General features: G+C 37.7%; 1 protein-coding gene across 1 annotated transcript; it reads right to left on the reverse strand.

The window, feature by feature from the left end:
- Positions 1-1,108: 1,108 nt before the first annotated feature.
- Positions 1,109-11,870, reverse strand: LOC141317099 (uncharacterized). Its single transcript, XM_073832915.1, has 2 exons — positions 11,654-11,870; positions 1,109-3,831 (listed from the first exon to the last, which is right to left on the reverse strand). Exons 1-2 carry the CDS (start codon positions 11,808-11,810, stop codon positions 2,693-2,695), a joined length of 1,296 nt encoding a protein of 431 aa, XP_073689016.1. The 5' UTR covers positions 11,811-11,870; the 3' UTR covers positions 1,109-2,692.
- Positions 11,871-14,214: the final 2,344 nt, after the last annotated feature.

Raw genomic sequence — 14,214 nt, forward strand, 5'->3', positions numbered from 1 at the left:
GTGATCTATACATATAATTCATATAATTATTTACAGGTACAAAACAGGTCAGACTAGTGAAGCACGTCAACTTGGTCCTACTGCCGACCACACAGGGTCCGCTGTGAGCCATCTAGCTGAAGATCCTGAATCTCATGAAATGAACTGCCAGCAAACTATTTCTTCACTTCAATGATAATACAGCAAGGCCAGCCAGTGACACTGACAGGCTCTACAAAAGTCTTGCCCTTTTTAAATCACCTCTTGTCCAAATTCCATGAACCGTATCAGCATAACACTGATGCAAAACTTTGCAACAATGCATCAATAGGCGTGGGCACCTCACTTTCAGGGTGTACAATGCTCAAAAACCCAGCAAATATGAAATAAAATCCTACATATTGTGTGATTCTAAAACACGGTACTGTCGAAAATGCTGGCAGTTTCTGGCAACTTGAAAAAAAATGCTGCCAGGGAAAGAGTTAAAATACTTTTGAAATGTCTTTTGTATCATCAATCTTATCAGTTCCTTAGAAATCTTTGCACTAATGCTGTGCACTAATGTAGGTTATGCAACTGAAAGTACATCAAGGTGAATTTAAGTAAACTGCAAAAACTATTTGTTAGTAATAGATACAATGAAAAAGTAGTACTTTTTAAGAGATTCAAGATAAAATTGAATCCCATTAAATCATGTAGAAATTATCCTACAGGAAATGTATGTCTTGTCCTATTAGACAATTCCTAATGGAATTCAAGGAACGCTTCCAAAATATGATAGAAATTCTAATTAGAATCCTTTATGGGTTTTTTTCACAAGGGAGTATTTTGCAGATTCTGAAAAGGAAATGTAAACTGTTGACTTTAACTGTAGTTCCTCACAAATAGTTGTTGTGAATTAGCTCAAGAGGGAAATGTATATAAATAATTAATTTATGACTAATTATGATAACAATTATTTATGTCAGCTGTCAGTATTAACTGTAGCAGAATTAAATATCACCATCGACTAAGCTGTTCGTCCAGTGAACATTCAGGTTAATTTCACAGTAACTCTAAGCAATGATATTTTCTTGGCCACAAAAAAATAATATTCTTACAATAATAATGCATTAGAGCATGTAGCTTGATCAGAATCGTAAAGGGACATTAATTTACAAGGCAGAATCAGAGACTCATTTGTGCACAAGAGTTTTATTAATAAAGGACTAACGCTTGACTAATCTAAACAACAAACATACAATCACTCATACATGGAGGAAGGGCAAGTCAGATTGGATAAATGGAGCCATTAGAGAAACAAGAAAAATGAGGCTATGAAAAAAAGTCAGTTAACCACCTGAATGAAACCATCAGTGCCGTTTTACAACAGGGTTTACAAATTAAACTTTTTAAACAAATTAAACAAATATGTTTTTTTAGTTAAATGTATGATCCTTGCATTGCCTTGGTCATTAACGAGTTTCCCCCAGTCTTTTCTGGGTTTAAGGAGCAATGAATTCCAAAGATGACCTGACTCTGTGGTGATTGGGAGTTTTTCTTTCTTTTTTTTAATAAGTGGATCAGTCTATTTGTGCTGATAACATCACTTCCATTTTGTTTTGTTTTTTCCTTTAAATGTGTCTGTGAGCACCTGTTTTTACACCAATGTGAATGCTTGTGTGTGCACCAGTGTGTGTGAGCGCACTTGTGTTCATAAGGTTCCTCCATGTAAATGTTTAATAGTGTGTGGGAACCATAGCCCCGTCCCGCAAGGCATGAAGCAGACATGGAGGAGACCCGGTCCCCAAACATCCGGAGGCCCTCCAGGGCATGGGATTTTCCTCATCTTCCTAGGAGTTTAAGGCCTCCCAGGCACAGCAGCATCGGCTCTGGGACTTATCAACCAGAAGATGTCAAGGTGATGAGACAAGGCACTAAAAGAACTGAGAAAAGCCTGGAGAACTGAGCCTTTATCTCCTATAGGGGTCACAGTCAGGAGATAAAGTTAAGTGGGAGGCCAGGGTAATTGATAATTGGGAGGCTAGAGAGCCAATGGTGACTTTTGCTTTTGGAGGGAAAGTTTACGACTCTTTGTAAGCATGGTATTTGCATATGTACTGGGATTGGTTGTTCATGTAAAAACTACTAAAGATCTTTCAGATCAACAAATTCAACGAGAACAAACATTTTGTGTGGTTATACTACATAGTGATTTATTATAACACATGCATTAAAACATTACACAATACAAAATAAATTAACAGTAATAACACACAATGATCTAAAGATATGTGTGTTTCTTCACAGAAAGGTTTTTCTAAGAATTAATGAAAGCAGTCAGTTCCTATGGCAGTATGTGTCCTTTTTTAGAGTATTAGTTGGGGAAAATTCTCTCTACATACTTTTGAGTGGTAAAGATTATGGCAGAGGAGTCCTGGATGCCATAGTAAGACCATTTGAAGACATCATGGTAGCCAGTTTTGTGGATTGGGTGAAGGGGGTGTGTGTTCATTTGTTAATCTAATGAAAAATTGATTATTTGGTGGATCTAATAAATGAACTGTGCGTCTGATTGGTCCAGACCCTACATTGTTTTTTTTCCGAGCAACAAAGAATGTCGGTTTGTAGAGTAATTTACGACAGCTTCAGATGTGGCTCAACCAATCAGAATCAAGGACCAAAACTGTTTTATACATTTTGGTTGAAACTCTTTCCACACTGAGGGGATCTGTCAGCCTTCACTTTTGTGAATTTTAATGTGCCTGTTAAGATTTTCTTTTAGAGTGAAACTCTTTCCACACTGTTGGCAGGTAAAAAGGCTCTCTCTATTGTGGATCCTCATGTGATTGTCAAGGTTTCCTCGTTGACTGAAACTGTTTCCACATTGACTGCATGTGTAAGGCTTCTCTCCAGTGTGAATTCTCATGTGACTTTCAAGGTTTCCTTTGTGACTGAAACTCTTTCCACACTGTTGACAGATGAAACGCTTCTCTCCAATGTGAATTTTCTTGTGGACTTTAAATTCTCCTTGTTCATTGAAACTCTTTCCACACCGACAGCACGTGAAAGACTTCTCTCTTGTGTGAATTTTAATGTGCTTTTTAAGGTTTCCTTTGTGACTGAAACTCTTTCCACAATGTTGGCAGATGAAAGGCTTCTCCCCAGTGTGAACTTTCATGTGGCCTTTAAGGTTTCCTTTGTGACTGAAACTCTTTCCACAATGTTGACAGATGAAACGCTTCTCTCCAGTGTGAATTTTCTTGTGGACTTTAAATTCTCCTTGTTCATTGAAACTCTTTCCACACTGACGGCACGTGAAAGACTTCTCTCTTGTGTGAATTTTAATGTGCTTTTTAAGGGTTTCTTTTTGACTGAAACTCTTTCCACACTGTTGGCAGATGAAAGGCTTCTCTCCAGTGTGAATTTTCATGTGGACTTTAAGGTTTCCTTTGTGACTGAAACTCTTTCCACACTGTCGGCAGATGAAACATTTCTCTCCTGTGTGAATTTTCATGTGGACTTTAAGGTTTGAATTCTGACTGAAACTTTTTCCACACTGTCGGCAGATGAAACATTTCTCTCCTGTGTGAATTTTCATGTGGACTTTAAGGTTTGAATTCTGACTGAAACTCTTTCCACACTGTCGGCAGATGAAAGGCTTCTCTCCTGTGTGAATTTTCTTGTGGACTTCAAATTCTCCTTGTTCATTGAAACTCTTTCCACGCTGAAAGCAAGTGAAAAAACTCCCAGTTCTTTTTTGTGTAGATGTATTTTCTGACTCTAAGGAACAAAATGATTCTTTTCCAGTAATGAAAACATGAAGATTTTCAAACTGATCTTTCTCTTCAGTTTCATTCAGTGCTGTTGGGCCTAAGGTGGGAAAACAAATAAATAAAAGTTAACCCCAGTTTAATGCCACAGAGCAGGTAACACCAGTCATGTAGATTTGTAATGCATGTATGCTAGATCTCATTTAGCACTCGTTTACTTGTGTAACCTTTGTCCTCTCCTGACTAGAGATGCACCAATCAGCACTTTTGGGGCCGATCACCAAGATCTTGATCTGCCAAACGCCGATCACTGCCGATCACAGAATGGCAGGGGAATGGGAATCTTTTTATCTATAATCTAGCAGAGATTGCACCATTTGTAGAAATGAAACTAACTATAAATTAATTATATTGGGAAAAAGTAACTGTAGAAATAGGCTACAGTCAAGATCTTGAAGAAACACCAAGTTAGGGTTGTAGACGATAGTACAGTGCATCGATGATAGTTAGAGATATCGCCAGTTGCTGATGGCTTTGACGATAGCAAGACTCAAAAGGGAGTCTTTTCTGCTCAAAAAGGCATCTAACTTTAGCGATCTAGTGCAGAGAGTCGGTTCTAGGATGCTTCAGAAACTTGCCGTGGTATAAACACATGCATAGAGTGGACACATGCAAGAGATTTTATTCAGCATACAGTGTAGATAGATAAACTGATTATAACTGGAGTGTTTTTTAAAGTGCTCCTCGCACTAGACTAGGCTACACCAGTTAATGATGAAGTTCTTTGATAATGTAAATGTTCTTTGCTTGTTATTTGTAGCTGCTTTTTAAGATGATGTAAGGATTATATTATCCAGCATTGCAGTCATTAGGATAAAGGTAGTAAAATGTGGTTTAGGCTGAATTAAACACGATATATCCGAATCCGTCTGTATATAGGAAACAAACATTCACCTCAGTAACATCTATATGCGTTCATTAGAATAACGATGGGATAAAATGGCGCTAAACATACGCACGTGAATTACACGCGCACCGTTTCTATTCTGTATGAACTGAACTACAACATGTACTGATGACAACAATCAGACATACAGCGGTAACATTATTGCAATATGACGGGTATAGAAAGATACATTCATTTACATTCAAGCACGCACAATTACCACTCACTGAAGATGGCAGAGAAAGAAACCGAAAGTAAACTTAAACTTCTCTGCCAAAACTACAGTCAGCGCTCTGTACACGCACAACTTAGTCACATGCCCAATAATAAGACTACCCTTACAAAACGAATAAGGAATTTAGTACTCATGTTGCCACTGGTAAGCTCCGCTCTACTGTTGTTTAGCTGTGCGGCGTGCATGCACGTGTGAAAAAGTCACGCGAGTAATTTACGTCAAATGATCGGCTTTTTTGATCAGCGCTTTTGGGGTTCACCGATCAAGCTATTTTAGCCAATATCGGCTGATCATGATCGGTGGCCGATCAATCGGAGCATCACTACTCCTGACAGTAAACTTCATATGTTTGCATGACTTTCTAACATTTACAGATGAAGAATATGCCCTGAGGAAAACACAACATCTCAAATGTATTAAACAATATGTATTAAACCGACATTAAGGACTGCTTAAAAACAAGCGTGCACATCAAATTGCCTTCACTCACTGAACCAGGATCACATTAGTGAGATTGTGTGACCTTAAATGGTCATTTATGGAACTACTTTAACCCAGATTGATTTGTTAGTTTATCTCAAGTCAGGTTTTGGACTTTAATCCCAGCTTTTCTTAGAGTCTTTTTGAAACAGGCCCCAGAGCTTGACATAACATGATATAAATTGAGTTAAGGTTAGGAGACACTGCCAACTAAACCATAAGGGCAGTCACGGACGGTTGCAGAACGGTGGCTTTCCAGGACCGGAGTTCGTTCTCCTGCTCTAGAATGAAGCTCAAAGACAGGAGCAGCCTAACAAGGAGGAAAAAAGCCTAAGAACCTGATATGACTGCGCACAGAGCTCACAGAGAAGAGACCTTAGCTCTCAGATCAAGGGAACAATGCTCCATCCGAGACTGGTAGCTTTATCAGGCTTTACATGCAGACAAAATGAAAATGACATTGAAAATTTGAAAGCTGCAGATTCATTCACTGATGAAACACGGCTGTTTCTTGGAGACTCACACCAGTTCTGTTGTGGATTTTGTTGGATCTATTATTGCTTTGTTGTAAAATCTGATAATATTGTGTTTAAAATGTAGGCTACATTTAAAATTTAAAATCTTCACTTAATATTGCCTTTTTGTTTAATTTAGAAAATCAACATTTGAAATCATTTGAATATTCAGAGAAAATTGCACTCTTGCTCATATTTTAAAGATGAAAAGCAGTAAGTCACACTGTATGTTTCTGTATCGAAGAGAGTTTCTTAAATCGATCTCTATGTACAGTCTGTCAACATTTGATCTTCATGCTATTAAGTAGAGGTCAACCGATATGTGTTTTTCAGGGCCGATGGCGATACCGATTATTACAGATCAAATACACCGATAAACGATATTTTGAACCGATATGTGTCTACAAATTTTCATTAGTTTTAATTTACAGTGCAGTGCAAATGTAGGCATAAAAACATTAATTTATCTTTTAATAAAATACGTTTTTTTTTACAAATGAGTTTACTAATAAAAAAACATGGAAAACATCCAATCAGAATGCGTCCCCGACTGCCTCTTCTATTCTGTGCGCCTTATATATGAAAACGGTTTTAATTTTCACACGAGTTTAAAATATTCTAACTCCAAAGAGTGAGTTTTTTTTAGGCGACAAATTTATTATTTTAGAATGTTTCGCATCACTGATGACGCGTCATGTGACACAACGCAGCCACAATAGCACTGTAAGACACATGGATCGCTTTTATGTTGTTTTTCCTTTTTTATTATTAATATTCACAAGCATGCTCACTATATTATGAAATATATGATATTCCGATTTCGAAATATGTGCAAGTAAATGTATTTAAAAATCCAAATACTTTTATTATGATCGCATTAGTTAATCTGTACCGGGTGATGGGCGCTGCCATGTTTGTTTGCGCTGAATCCGAGCTGTGGGATTTACAACATGCTAATTCATCCTCTCCTCTCGAAAGACATTAAATTAAGTCTCTGGTGAGCTGGGAGAAGAGGAGTGTGCACTTTATAGTTACCTACATAATCTGTATTTGATATCAATGAAATATGTTGTCAGAATATATTTGTAGGATCATTATTGCCGCTTCCATAGACATCAGTGTGTATTTTACAAACTATAAATGTATGGTTTTGCTGGTACTTATTTTAGGTTTCAGACACTTAAATACACATAAGCATTATATGGTTGAAAACACTGAATAGTTGTGATAATATGACAAGCACTCTGCATCCGATCTGGCTCAGAGCCAGCCAACGCGCCAAAACAGATTTGAATTCAGCAGCTGATGACGTGATGTGGCAAACGTTCGAATCACACCGGTGTGATCGTACGCATCAGGGACCAGCCAAGACAAATCACACCGGTGTGATCGTACGTGCTAAGGGGTTAAAATAGGCCATTCATTGAAGATGCGCCTTATAGTGCGGAAAATACGGTATATGACTGGATTCCGCAATTCCGTCCGTGTTTTCCGCATCCGGGAAATCAAGATAACATTGAGGTGTTTTTGCAACTTCACCGTAAAGGATTGTGAATTACTGAAACACAATCAACGTCTGCTGCTGACTTACCTTTGAGAGACAACTGATTACTGCCGCTCGCAGCTCCAGCAAGCGTTCTGTGTCTTCAGTGCCTTCAGCCTTTGAGTTGATTGGTCGGGCTCGCGACTCCCAACAAATCAGATGCGCGGTGGGCGGATACTGCTCTAGGGCACAGAGTGGTGAGCTCTGACAGGCTGCGTCGGAGCCAAAGAGCGCATTTCAAAATTAAATTATTTTAATCGGCAAATCGGTTTTGAAAATAACTGATTCCGATAATCGTAAAAAGGCTTAATATCGGCGCCAATAATCGGTCGGGACGATAATCGGTCGGGACGATAATCGGTCGACCCCTACTATTAAGTGCTACAAGTTTACTTTAAAGACACAATGAACAGCAGCATGATTTGCTAAAGCAGCACTCTGTGGGCGTTCAATCATACGTACGCTGCTGGTGTGAATGCAGTCAGGTTTCACAGCAAAAATGAGGTAACTTAATGTCACTTGACCATTTACTCCCATTTAACTGTTTTTATAATAAAAGTGAAATTTTGCTTGTCAGAAATACTTGCTTTAATGTTACTTTAAGTTGGGGCACTTTAAGCTCAGCACTTTGTTCACGTACCCCTCCATCAGTTTGAGAACCACTGGTTTATACTGTTCTCATGATAAAATACAGAACCTTCTTTATAAATATGCCCTACTGCTCCACTCTGATGCTCCTGAACAGCGCTCATCTATTTATTTACTTAATTGTATTATTATTACTTGAATTATTTTCTTAATTTTTTTCTCTTTATCTATTTATTATATATATATTTTGTTCCTTCTTCTTTCCCCCTTTTTCCCCCTTATTCCCTCCTTTTTTATACATACAAGATATAGAAGTGTACAACTAATACATTACAATTAGGGGTGTAACGATATGCCTAGGTCACGATACGATACGTATCACGATATTTTGAACAAATTTAAATAAAAAAAAAAGATTTATTTTTAAAAAAAAATTCAACAGCTTTCTTAGTTTTCATACAAGGTCGCATTTTAAGGTTTAATAAAAACCTTCTGTATTAAAATGAACTGATAAGGTCTGTCTGTCACTGAATTAAAAAAAAAAAATTAACATGATAGTGTTAAACTTGTCAAGATGTCAAATTCTTTAAACATGCTAGCGATGCAAGATTCTATGTGTGTGCGACGGGTCCTACCCGACGGGTGACCCGCTGAAACTGACGTAATGTTGGAATAATATTTATCTGTCAGGTGCAGTGCGGGTGACATGCACGGGTATTTGCTCTTTGGACTCAATCCGGTACACGCTGACGCTGCTCTCAAACGGTCCCGTTTTGTGTTCACGCTCTGTCTGAAGACCGTTTAAAAGCCCTTTCACATGGGACGCGTGAAGCGGTGGAATCTCTGCGCGGCTGCCGCTTTCTCTCATAGTGAAAGTGTTTTGCGGTCGAGCTGGTGTTCGCGACGCGGTCTCAGGGTAAACATATTGCAAACAACAAGGTCTCATTTTACATTACAAAAACAAAATAAATGAAACGTAATGAAAGTACTGTGTGTTATTTGCTATTTGTCATTTTATGGGACAATGACTAGCGTGGTTTTCATGTTGGACACAGTTTACTATGACATTTTACACACTGGATTTTTTTTCTTTATTAATAGCCTGCCTTTCTCTGTATTTTATGGATCATACAGCTCTGAAATGTTGCCGTATATTGCTGACTTAAATGAGGAGGGAGGGTCTGCAATCTCTGGGTTGGTTGCCATGTTTCCTCACGTTCTTCTTCAACTAGCTCAACTTTTGCAGGCAGGCGTCACATGATTGGAAAGGTAGTCACGGGGTATGTCGCGATTCTCCTTTATCACACCGCGACACAGGATCCTGGATCTGAGTGTCGCGATTTCGATTTCATATTGCGTATCGTTACAGCCCTAATAGACCTTTCTCACAACTTCCGTATTTTACACCGGAAATACGTAATTGCTGTGTAAACCTATTTCCGCCCCGGTATGCCGTTAACCAGTTAAATAACAAAGATGGCGCAAACATCGAGCAAAAGTTGTTGTAGCGTACTGGGCTGTTCTTGTAATGCCCAAAAGCAGCCTTATTTATCTTTCCACTCCTTCCCTGCTAACGAAAATGGGTTCAAGCTATTCGAAAATAAAATGTTAACTGATGATGACAGCATTCGGCTAATGTTAATATTAGGCTATCGTCGCTAGCTGCTACTCACAAGACGTTCACTTAGACCAAAGGCAGACAGTGAATGTCATATTGTTTGTAACATCACGACTATATTGCTTTAATAAAGTTGTACATGTCCTCTATACTATCCATACATAACCTTATAACCCTAGTCCTGGGTCTAAGTGTACACACTAATTTGTTAGCCTGATTGCTCTCTAACGTTAGCTACGTTACTTACCTTGAAAGTTATGGATAAACGGGACGTTCTAAAACGCTTAACGTGGCTTAATGTATGTAAAAAACGACCAGGAAACCCCAAGTTTCTGTCAAACCTTACTTGGAACAAACACTACTACTATCAAAAGAACGAGCCCTTATTCCACAGATAAAGTGAATAATATCACGTTAAGCGTTTTCTCCCCCATAGAAGCCCATTATAAGGAAACAGCTTAACGTGGTTTAACTTACCTTAACAGAGACCAGGGAAGACCAAACTTCTGTTACATTTTACTTATAATAAATACTTGCTGCTGTCAAAAGAACAAGCTCTTATTCAGCATATAAAGTGATCGCCCCCCATATAAGTAAAATTTTAAGCCACGTTAAGCTTTTTTTTTGTATAATGGACTTCTATGGGGGGCGATCACTTTATATGCTGAATAAGAGCTCGTTCTTTTGAGAGCAGCAAGTGTTTATTATAAGTGAAATTTAACAGAAAATTGGTCTTCCCTGGTCGCTGTTGAGGTAAGTTAAACCACGTTAAGCAGTTTCCTTATAATGGGCTTCTATGGGGGAGAAAACACTTAAAGGTTGTATCAGCGATTTCTAGCCTAAAACATAAAGTGTCAATTTCAGCTTACCTTTCTTCACGATCCGCTCGCTGCCTGCCCCATAAATTGTCTGTGAAAAAAACGCGTCTCTCTGGTCAGCCTAGGGTCCGAGATATGCCAAAAAAACAATCGACGCTGTTAACTATTCCACAGATAAACAAACAGTGTTCCAACCAATCAGCGTCAGGGGTTTGGTGTTGTGGACTTTCCTACTGGTGCAGGGATGTGAGGGAGGCGGAGCGAAAGTCCACAACACCAAACCCCTGACGCTGATTGGTTGGAACAATGTTTGTTTATGTGTGGAAAGGTTGGTAGTGCCGATTGTTTTTTTTTAGCATATCTCGGACCCTAGGCTGACCAGAGAGACGCGGTTTTTTCACAGACAATTTATGGGGCAGGCAGCGAGCGGATCGTGATGAAAGGTCAGCTGAAATTGACACTTTATGTTTTAGGCTAGAAATCGCTGATACAACCTTTAACGTGATATTATTCACTTTATCTGTGGAATAAGGGTTTGTTCTTTTGATAGTAGTTAGTGTTTGTTACAAGTAAGGTTTGACAGAAATTTCCTGGTCGTTTTTTACGTACGTTAAGCCACGTTAAGCGTTTTTCACGTTAAGCGTTTTAGAACGTCCCAGATAAACTTCATGGAAAAATGTATATCCTTTATCCAATTTGTTCCTCTTTGTGACGGAGTTTTCCTCCACGACTCTTATCAGGTCGGCAAAAGTTATCTTTGGCAAGAGCGAGGGAAGTTGTGTAGATTCTCTCCATTTTAATTTTAAATTACCCGGCTTTCTTCTGTGCTGACATTACACAGGAAGTCTGCATACCCTGCGATTGCGTATTTCCAGTTTCTGTGAGAAAGGTCTATTACAATCTTACACCTCACATAATTACAACTAAATGTAACTTGTTTGTGTTTTTGTTTTGGCTTTTTTTATTGTCAGACTTGCTTTATATTTACAGCACTGTTTGTAGGCAGCATGCAGTCACCAAATACAATTACTCACATTTTCAAGGTTTGCTTTGTGCAAAATTTATTATTTTCTTAGAGACTTTTGCATATTTACCAAAGTGCTAGAAAATCAATCGTTTTAAATTTAGAAGCAAATGTCGGATTTAATGTTACAGAAAAAATGTAAAAAACCAACCAACCTGTTTGTTCCTCAGTATCTTCATGCTTGACTCTAAATATGTCTTCATTCTCCTCTTTAATAAACTCCATCTTTCTTTGTTCCTCAGTATCTTCATGTTTCAATGTTTCTTCAATCTTCATGTCTTCACTCTCCTCTTTAATAAACGCCATCTTCATAATAGTGTGTCACATGGATCTCTGTTGATTCTCCAGGAGTTTTTCTGTGTGTTTCTACACTTTGTCCTGTTTAATGAGAATATTTAACAGAAAGTACAATCAAAGCAAACTCAATCTCTGGGTGTGTCTCAATCAGCTCCTAGTTCAGTAGTCAGTGCACTAGTTAGACAGAGTTAATAGACTTATATTTACATTTGCAAAAAAGACGAATTACCCATAAGGTTCATACTTAGGCCGGCTATTTTTGATTTAGATATGGTATTCAATTATTTGTACACCATATCTAATATACTACACTTTAATTAAATCATTCTCGGTTGTCATTCACGTTTGTGTTTGTTGTTGTCGTTTGTAGTCCGCGTGCCGCTGAATCGAATCACTAAATCATTTCACAAAAGATTTGATTCAAATGATTCGGATTCTCAGTTTCTCTCATCACTTCTTATCATCACACGACTGATTCATGATATAGAGAGAGAAATGAGACGCACCTTCTCTGTTACTAAAGGCTAACGTTTTCACTGACACTAAATAAAGCATTACATTTATTTTACATAGCTTGTAAAAACGCTTTAATTGATGCAACAATGTCTATTGGTTTAAAAACTTTAAAAGCACAAACCTTTCTTTAGGTGAATCACAACAGATGAGGAGCGAGGCGCAGCTTTATGACGTCACATCACCAGAGCAAAATAAAAGTCCCATTGGTGCACTGCTCTCTAGAATCACAAATATATCATAGAAATGTTGTATATAGAATAGAATTTCGTATCCATATGATGATGCTTTTCTAAAGTTATTAACATTGTGAATCTATTAATATTATTCTAGATTTTTATGTAAATTTATAACACTGTTTTATGTTGATATACCTTGCCATTGAATTCACATTAAACTAGTTCATGCTGCTGTGTAACTGTTACAAAGGGGGTGTGATGACATATTTGATTTATCACTCTTTTGACTATAGTAATCAATCTCTTGTTATTTTGTTTATTTATTTATTTCTTCCTCTTTTGGAAAGTTACTGAAACACTGTCAGGGATTCACACTGAAAATGAATAAATCTGGAAATATTAGAATACTATGGACTGTATTTGATCTTATTTCAGTGGTAATGTTCTTTTATGAAAGCAATTTTGTATTAAAAAAAAAAAAAACTTTTTTCAGGGAAAATGAATACGGTTCATTGATTTCTACCTTTTTTTAAAGACACCTGATCCCGCTGATCAAGGTCTTCAGGATTACTAAAAACTTCCAAGCAGGTGTGAGTTGGAGCATGGTTGGAGATAGAGCTGCGGCCCTCCAGGAACTGAGTTTGAGACCTCAGAGTTAGAGCATACTCTTCGCACTCCATCACAGTAGGTGGCGCAATGCACCTCTGAAGTTGGTTCGCAACCCACCATAAAATTAAAAGAAGAAGACGACGGACTGCGGTCCAGCAGAAGAAAGGTTTGTTTTTTTTGATCATTTAAAGCTGTCACAACTCGTTTAGACGATTGTATATAAAATTAAAATAATACAAATACCGAATGAAACGTTAATATGTTTTACCCAGTGATATAAACGAAGGTTATTTTGTGCATCTCTTTCACTTTCTCTATCGTGAATCAGTTTATCATAAACACTAGTTCTACCATTGGCAAAGTAACTTAGTGATAGAGAAAGAGAGCTGCTTCTCAATTCAAGGGAGCATTTGAAGGCTGCATATGTCATTAAGTATGTCTAATTTAAGAAACCTGTAAAAAAAACATGGCTCATGAGGTGTAAAATACAACTAAATCAATTCATTCTCAAAATGATTCACTGTTATGAATCTCCTGATGAAACCTGCTGCTCAAAATGAGAACTAGCATGTGTAAGGACAACAAATGATTTCATCAAAGTGTGATCAAATATAACGTGCAAATATGTAAACATAAAACTTACATAGAAATATTAATCTTAAATTTGGTGTTTTCTATTAATTTGAGTGCTAGTTTGTTTTGATCTCTCTATATTTCTCTGACTGACTCCAGTGTGCTGACTACTGAAATAGGGAGCGATTTAAAAACGCACCCAGAGATTTAGTTTGTGTTTCTTTTTCTTTTTGCCAAAAATAGAAAAACTCCTGCAGAACTCGCTGAAATCGACTCGACGCTGTCAAGATGGCTTTTGTTGATGAGGACAGTGAAGATTTCTGGATACAAGAAACAGTTCGCATCAAACAAGAAGACACTGAGGAACAAACAGGTTGGTTTTCATTCTCAAGCTAAACTAAATCATTTGATCCTTATTAAAATGTCCAGCTCTACAGAAATGAATATGTTTATAGATGTTACGAGTGTCCAAATTAAAGTGGTTTATATCAGGGGGTCTCAACCTCCTTCTCGGGTCAATTTTGCAAGGCCCCCCTATGCCTGAC

Source organism: Garra rufa, unplaced genomic scaffold (assembly GCF_049309525.1).
Source record: "Garra rufa unplaced genomic scaffold, GarRuf1.0 hap1_unplaced_313, whole genome shotgun sequence".
Lineage (NCBI taxonomy): Eukaryota > Metazoa > Chordata > Actinopteri > Cypriniformes > Cyprinidae > Garra > Garra rufa.

Bases quoted from the DNA above. Each gene is read 5' to 3' on its own strand.
- LOC141317099 (XM_073832915.1), bottom strand. From the start codon at position 11,810: ATGAAGATGGCGTTTATTAAAGAGGAGAGTGAAGACATGAAGATTGAA. The intron at 3,832-11,653 runs GTTGGTTGGTTT...TTCCCACCTTAG, and splicing joins AGATACTGAGGAACAAACAG to GCCCAACAGCACTGAATGAA.